The sequence below is a fragment of the Momordica charantia genome (genome assembly GCF_013281855.1).
Source record: "Momordica charantia cultivar OHB3-1 chromosome 6 unlocalized genomic scaffold, Mcharantia_2.0 BLBB01000006.1, whole genome shotgun sequence".
Taxonomy (NCBI): domain Eukaryota; kingdom Viridiplantae; phylum Streptophyta; class Magnoliopsida; order Cucurbitales; family Cucurbitaceae; genus Momordica; species Momordica charantia.
In genome coordinates, this window is record NW_028275164.1 from 3,519,492 (window position 1) to 3,527,602 (window position 8,111).

An 8,111-nucleotide genomic window follows, 5' to 3' on the forward strand; every position below is an offset into this window, starting at 1 on the left:
CTTAATCAGTTAAGTAATGCTCAAATTGGTATTTGCAAGGTTTGTTTAAACTATAAAGACCAAATTAAAACTTTTAAATTATACAAATCAAGCCAACCTTTAAAATTTGATGTTATGTTTATTTTAATTAATCAACAGTAGACTCTTATGTTATATATGATAATTAATAATAATGTTATGAATCACATGGCACTAATCTTGTTTTACTTATATTCTTATTCACTACCTAATATATGGATGAATAATATAATTTATAAAAAGGCAAATTTTAAATCCTTAGTCAAAGCAAAACGACGAGAGAAAAAGGGGGAATATAAAAAAGAAAAAGGTAAAGATAGTAATAATAATAATAATAGAAAAGGGAGAAGAAGTAGAGGAGAAAAGTGGTGTGGCCGACAAAACTTGTTTGTAAGTAAAACAAAAGGCCCTCTCAATCCCACTCTCTTTTGAAAGTGTATATATATATTAGGCCAAATTTCAAAAAATAATAATAATAATAATAATAAAGAAAAAAAAAGAAAAGGAAAAAAAAAAAGAGAAGGAAAAAAAGGTATCATCTTTTTGCAGCATAGTAATTACATTTGACTAAGATTGCTTTGTTGAGTTTCTTCAAAATGTAGCCTTTTTCAGAAAAATGCCATGTGCCCAACGACATGTCACACTCTCCCCTATCTTCTACACAATACAATATTCTATTCTATTTTTCCATATTCTCTTTTCTCTCCAATTTTAATAATATAAAGTGCATATGTAATTTAATTTAATTGTTAAAGTTGTGTGACATGTCTTGACATTTTTGTCTCCATCACATTTATATGTATTCTCCAACTACCCACCTAATAGTAGTATAGTAGTTTATGAGTGAAGTGTGCTAGTGGAATTAAAGTTGGATAATATTTATAAAAAAAAAAACTATATTTTCCGCATATTAGCTAAGTGATAATTATAGCCAATATACGCTTTGTTTTATTAAGATTATATTAATATACATGTTCTTTTTCCTTGTAACAAAGAAAAAAACACATTTTTCCTTGAAAAGTTGAGTTTTTGTGCTACCTTACGCGTTCATCTACCTTCTCATTTTGTCAACATCTTTATAAGACAAATAAATGATTTTATTATGATTAAGAATATTTAAACAAAATCTTTATTGATTAATTATTATGAATACAATGTGAGAGCGTATTATCTACTAAAATTAATAATTATTGTAAATCGATTAAACCGTAGAGTGGATATCTAAATCAAGGTGATCAAGATCAACTTGATTAAAGGTGGTGATTGAATAATTAATTAAAAGGTTCAAAGGAAAGCCAATATGATCCAAAGAGAATTAAAAAAATTCAAAAGCGAAGGAGGTGGGAAAAGAGAAGAGATGAAGAGAAGAAGAATGAGATGTAATGTAATATTTATCCGCCGAAAGGTACAAAGGGACAGCCATCATCAAAATTTCTAATTACATTATCTGATATATCTATTTTCTATAAATATGGCCACAAAACCCCATAGGTTTTTAATTCAAAACTCGATCTCTCCTCCTTCTGTGTTAAACATTATTCTCTTATAGATAACTAAATTTTTCACAAGAAAAAAAAATACAAAAAAGTAATATATATATAAAATTTTAGTGTTTATCAACAAAAAGATAAGTGATGGACTAATACTATTCTTCTCTCCTCTCTCAAAAAGAGCTACTAATTACGAGAGAGTAAAAAAAAGTTCCAATAAGTAATTTATTTTTTAAAAGTAATCATTTTATTTTTCTTAGTACAACATGTGATTGTGGATTGTGGAGGAATTCAAACTCATGACCATCCTATCCAACTGGCTTTAATCTGTTCATTTTCATTTTCATCTTTTTGTTTTGCAAATAATTCTAGCATGCCACTTCAATTACTAATTTTTTTTTTTAAATGTAGCAATAAATTTGTATTAAAAGTTTTTTATTGTATATAAAATGTGTGTTAAAATTTTGCAAATAGAGATTAAAGTTATTCACTTTTAAAAAGTAGAGAGACTAAAATAAACATTTTAAAAATACAACGATCAAAACGAACAAAATTAGAACCACCCAGATGAAAATGAAATATTTTGAAAATAGAGATACCCAATAATATTGGAGAAGAGAAAAAGAAATAAATAAAGTAGACAGAGGGGTTATTGTTGTCCTTTTGTAAGAATTACTTTTTGGGTTGGTCAAGGGCATAGTGATAAACAGGGAAAAAGAAAAAGGGTTGCCTTGACCTTCTTTTATAAGTGTGTGGGTTTTGAAAATATATGTGGGTGAATTATGATCACTCATTGTTTTGGCTTTCTGTTTCTTCTTTTTTTCATTTGTTCCTTAATGTATCATCTTTTCCCTCTCACTTAGAAATAATCAAGGACAAAAAGTAACACCAAAAAGATCATAATCTCTACCTACATATATATATATATATATCATATCTATGTGTGTAGGAGAAGAAAAGCATCTTTGGTTTTAAGTGTTTTTTATAATTTATGCCTGTGATTCTCGTCCACACAAATCTAGGGTGTGTTTTGAGAGGTTGCTTTAAAATGTACTTTGCGTATAGATATTTATGTTCGGCTAAAAGAAATAGTAGTACTTGTTAAAGATGTATGGGATAAGTGTCTATCATCACATATTCTCTTTTGCTAATTACTTTCCACCAATATTTTCTTTCATTAATTTCTCAAGTACACACTCTCTCACACTAACTCCTCTCTCCATGTATGATATTCGATTTTTCACGTTTAATTACTTTTTCAATCCTAGAATTTTTTATTAAGTAAAATGTTAATGAAATTAAAAAACACATTTGTTAACAACCTATCAATCTAAGCTTTCAAGTTTCGATGGTGTTTAATATTCATAGGAAGATTAAGACTTCAACATTCTTACTGTATTGTTTACTAATATACTTTCATGAGTGTCCCGTACTAATCTTCACATTAGTTAAAACTTTTGATTCTCATTGGAATTAGCTTTCATAAATCAATTTAGACATAAATTATCAATTCTCTCTTGAATATATCAACCGTCATTGAAGGTCGCAATCTTATGATAGTAATATAATATATCTTCAGTGTGTATCTATATATATATATATATATATATATAGTGTATCTGTGATGGTAACTGAGGAGGGAAAAAATCTGATTGGTGGATGAATTTATTAATTGAAGAGAATCTAAAAACATGAAAAGTAACTTCAGTAAGACCTCTGGATCTGGCAACTTCAAATCCACAACAACAACTCCCCAAAAAGCATGCAAAAGCCGATCGTACCCATCTCACTAGATTCGCAATCTTCCACCTTTTTTTTTTGGTTTAATAAATAAACTTTTAAGAGCTACATTTAATTTAAGTTGTAAGTTTGGTTTATGAAGTTATGCCACTATTTACTCCATACTACATGTATTTGGTACAACAATTTTGGGATACGAAGGATCGAACTTCCCATCTCGAGGGACGAAATAGATACTAATTAAACTATGTTCATGTTGGCTTTAAATATTTTTAATAAAACTGTAAAACTCGATTACATTTATTTAGTGTCTCTATATAGATTCCTAAACTTTCGATTAAATTTAATAAACGGTTTAAATACTATTTCGATTAGTTCATTTATTAGTTTATGTATTTTTAAAACAGTCATTTTCTTTTTATAATAAAAAAGAGTCATTTTAGTCTCTATACTACTATTTTGTGTCAAAATTTTTGTAAATAGGAACTAAATTAGCTATCTTTTAAAAGTTCAGAACTAAAACAAGCATTTCAAAATTACGACTAAAACAAGCATTTCAAAATTACGACTAAAACGAATCAAAGTTAAAAATAAAGAAATTGAACATTTTTAGGAATGGGAGTGAACCAAAGTCAAAAGTGCATCGTGTATTTAGACCTCACTGTTTATGACACCAAATACCTCACATATCACTTAAACATTAAACCAAGTAAAAACCAAAATTTTATGCATGTTCTATTAGTAGAAGTACACAACAAAATCAAACACAACTCAAAAGTTCCAAGCATTAAAAACTCATATATTACACTACAGAAACTAAATAACTCTAAAAAGTTGATGAAAAACTTGTAATTTAACACTTTATTACAGAAATAAACACTAATAAGTGCAACGATGGAAAACTAAGCAAGAAGAATTACACTTTACGAAAGAGCATTTTTTTAGAAATTTTCCCCCATAAGAAAGCACAAAATATGGTCAGTGAAGAGTAATGAAAATGCAGAAGAAAAGGAAAAAGGAAAGGACGTAATTAATTAGAAAGCAGAGTCTAAAAAATAAAAGTTGGGTCAGTAGAGTTTGATTACTAGAGAGTACAGAGTCAGGTGGGTAGCTACTATCTGATTTGTCAGTCCCCACTTACACATCTCTTCTCTACGATTTAAAGTTCCCATCTTTGCCGTTTCAAACTAAATACTGATTCAGAATCTCATTCATTCATTCCATTCCAAATATTGGCGTCTGAAAAAGACTTGCTTTTGAATGAGCTTCCAAACCCCTCATTGATTGCCCAATTTCAAAGCTTATTCCGCTGCTTAATGCAATTGGTGTCGCGTATTGTTGCTGCTGCGGCTGCGGCTGTGGCTGTGGCTGCTGGACATAAACCCCGCCGTAAACCCCGCCCTCATTCTCGTTCGAAGATATGTTGGTGATGGCGGGGAGCATCATGTGTGGTCCGGGGTTTGGAGATTGCTGAAACGGCGACGATGATGGCACTGGAATGCTGTCGGGTTTGGAGACGACGGTGCTGAAGCTGCCCATGCTGTAGCCGAGGACCGACCAGTATTGATCGGATGGGTCTTGCTTGATGGGGACTGCGAAGCTTAATGTGGCAGTGGAGGACGCCGGGGAATGGTGGTCTCGTTCTTCGGTTGATCGGCTTCCACCGCTGTCGGAGGCAGCTGAGTCGGAGGCTGTCTTGGATTTGCTGCCCGACATCCCTCCGATGGGGAGGTTGCTGCTGGCGATGCTCTTGACGTCGTAGCGGCTGATGTCGAAGTTGGTCACCGCATTGAGGCCTCGGAATTTGATGGCTGCAATATCGTAGGCCTCTGCTGCTTCTTCCTGAGTGCCTAAAATATATTGTAACCTATGAGATTAAACTTTAGGATAAGTTAATTTAAGGCCTGTAATTTACATTTTGAAAGAAACACATGTTAAGAAAAAGAAGAAAATTTTAGCTTACTGAATGTTCCAAGATAGAGATCTTTGTTGCCAGCGACTCTACCAATTCTTGCTTGCCATCTACCATGTTGGTGGTGCCTGAAGAAAACGATGTCGTTTTAGCAAATGGCCAGAATATTATTTCAAATTTTAAAAGAAAAAAAATACCCAAAAGGTAAAATACCTTGTTACACCTCTGTAAATGGAAGCTCCTCTAGAAAAACCACTGCTTTTCCTATATAGACACCAAGAAGGAACAACATATAAAATTTAATTTTATTAAAAAAAAAACCAAATGCATTTGAGACCTTAATTAATTCTATTAATCAAGGGTTAACTTTTTCTATACCTTCTTAATGAAGCAACAAATTCTTGTCTGGTCATGTTCTTCATATCCTCCAGTTCTTTCTCGTAATCCGACACCTTTAATGATCAAAACCCAAAGAGATTTAAAAAATAAAAAGTTAATATAAGAAATTGGAAATAGAAAATTTTGAAACCCACCGGAAAGTTGGTGGTGGTGGTCGGACCCCAGTACTTGAGAGCGGCGAGATCATAAGCTCTGGCTGCTTTTTCTTCCTTGTCATAACCACCTAATCACAAAAAACACCATAATAATTTAAACAATCAATTAATGGATGAAGAAAAAGAGAAAAAAAATTTCAAAATTCAAAATTCAGAATTCAGAATAAATCTTTAACAGAATCTTGGCACTGTGCAAACCCAGACAGTCACTCTGTCTGATCTGCGCCTTTTTGATGGCTCAATCATACATTTTTATATTAAAAAATCAATAAATTAACCACAAAATAAAAGGGAAAAAAAAACTCACCCAAATAAACTGAGGAGAAATTAGGATCCATGGCGGCAACGATCGATCACGTCCGGAGAAAAAAAGAAGACCCAGATCAGAAAAAACCCTAATTTATTCATATTATAATTATAATTTTATTATTCTTCAAAGAAAGCCAATTGATTAGAAGAGCAGAAAAACAGCCTTTTTCTTGTTCCACATTTGGAAACCCTAAAAACAAATTTTCTTTTTTCGGTGTGCATTTGTAAAAAAACAAAGAAAGAAAAAGAAAAAGAAAAAGAAATGAAAAAAATTACCTTGTCTTCCTTTCCTACTCTGACCCTCTCTTCTGCAACTATTATCCCACAAATGAGCTTCGTATCGACCAGTCCATCGATGCCTAAACAAAACCAAGAACAATAAAAACGACATATTTATCAATTTATTATTTTTCTTAAAAATGGTTTTTTTTTTGGGCGTGGGGCGTTAAATGTTACCTTGTGACGCCGCGGTAGATGGAGGTGCGTTGGCCGAAGGAATCAACGGCCTTCTTGGGCGGAGGCGGGGGCGCGTCGGGCAGAGGCGGGGGCGGCGCGTGGGGATGGTGCAGTACATGTTGTTGTTGGGGAGGGTCCCCGCGGAGGAAACTGGCGGCGATGGTTTTGAGGTCAGAATCGCACGGTTGGGAAAAGGCGGCGGCGGCGGAGAAGTGAAAGGGCGGCGAGGGGCGGAGGAAGTCCTCGAGCTTGGGGGCGGCGGTGAAGATTTCGAGGTCAGTGGGATGGTGGTGGAAGAGAGAGAGATTACTGTTGTGAGAGAGAGAGGAGAAGGGAAGCCAATTTTGAGAACAAGAGTTGTCGTTGTTGGTGCTGTTGTTGTTCATGTTTTGTGTTTTGTTTAAAAGTTATGGTTTTTGGGGAATTATGGGCAGTGTTTGTGGGTGAGCGTGAAAGAGAGAGATTTGGCTTTGGAAATAGAGCAAAGGGAGAGAGTTTTGGAGTTGCACTATTTGTTGTTGGGGTTTAGAGAGAGAGAGAGAGAGAGAGGAAAATAGGGTTTGGGTTTGGGGTTTGAAGTTTATGAATGAAGGGATGGGATCCTTCAAGTCTACAACTACGATCAGAATTCAGAAATGACACACATATAGAGGAGAGGAGGAGGACTCCTTCAAGGAACTAAAGAGAGGGAGAGAGACACAGCCTCACCTTTGCACGCCCATCGAGGCTCTTACATAAAACAAAACAAAGCCATATATTATTAACTCTATTTATTACTAATTTGGTTTCTAACCACTTGTTCTCCTTTCTTATTTTTGTTTCTTCGTTTTTTAACGAAGAAAAATGGAGTGTATGGTGAACAAATAGGAAATAAGGACAAGAAAGAACAACCTTTTCTTGGTTGCTTCCAAAATGTATAATATGTTATAAAAAAAAATTAGAACACAATAGAAAATGAAAACAAGAAACAAGAAATCGAAATTATCATACGAGCCTTAAATGTTCGTCTCAATCGTGGACTTCAACATAGTTTAATGAGTTAAAAGTATTTTTGTTAATATGAACTTAGCTCAACTATTTGTAACTACGAGGTCATGCTTTTGAATCTTTCATCCTTATTTATTGTACTAAAGGAAAAAAAAATTGGTTAATGTATTTCTGTTCTACTAAGAAATTCGTAAATTCAAATCTCCACTGCACATATTGTACTAAAAAAAGTGAATTTTATGAAGAAGTATCGAATAAATATTTAATGATGTGCTTAGTAGCTTCTTAAAGTTTTTAAAAAGATATGTGAGAAGTTTTATTTTTGTATTCAATAAGTTTTTGATTTATGAGATATTTTTTAAAGTTTAATAACCTAATAAATGCAAAACTAATAGTTAAACAAACTCATTGAACACTAGAAGTTCACAATCTGTTAGACAACATTTCTCCCTAATATATTAAACATAATTCTCAAAATTTATATCGGTTAAACTTTAATTTAATATAGACCCTATTTGGAATTGGGATTCACAGCAAACACTTGATATTTTTGTCATCCTAAAAATGGATCTTTTTTTTTGTTTTTCTTGTTTAATTGAACTAAAACCCCATTTAATAATATGGGTTTGATTTATCCATGCAAAT

The 8,111-nt window shown here is 32.8% G+C and overlaps 1 protein-coding gene across 1 annotated transcript; it reads right to left on the reverse strand.

Moving 5' to 3' along the window:
* Positions 1-4,254: 4,254 nt before the first annotated feature.
* On the reverse strand, positions 4,255-7,136 carry AIL5 (AINTEGUMENTA-like 5). The gene is made up of 8 exons (XM_022279744.2): positions 6,480-7,136; positions 6,300-6,382; positions 6,022-6,030; positions 5,694-5,782; positions 5,539-5,612; positions 5,374-5,424; positions 5,212-5,288; positions 4,255-5,098 (listed from the first exon to the last, which is right to left on the reverse strand). Exons 1-8 carry the CDS (start codon positions 6,863-6,865, stop codon positions 4,464-4,466), a joined length of 1,404 nt encoding a protein of 467 aa, XP_022135436.1. The 5' UTR covers positions 6,866-7,136; the 3' UTR covers positions 4,255-4,463.
* Between the last annotated feature and the right edge of the window lie 975 nt (positions 7,137-8,111).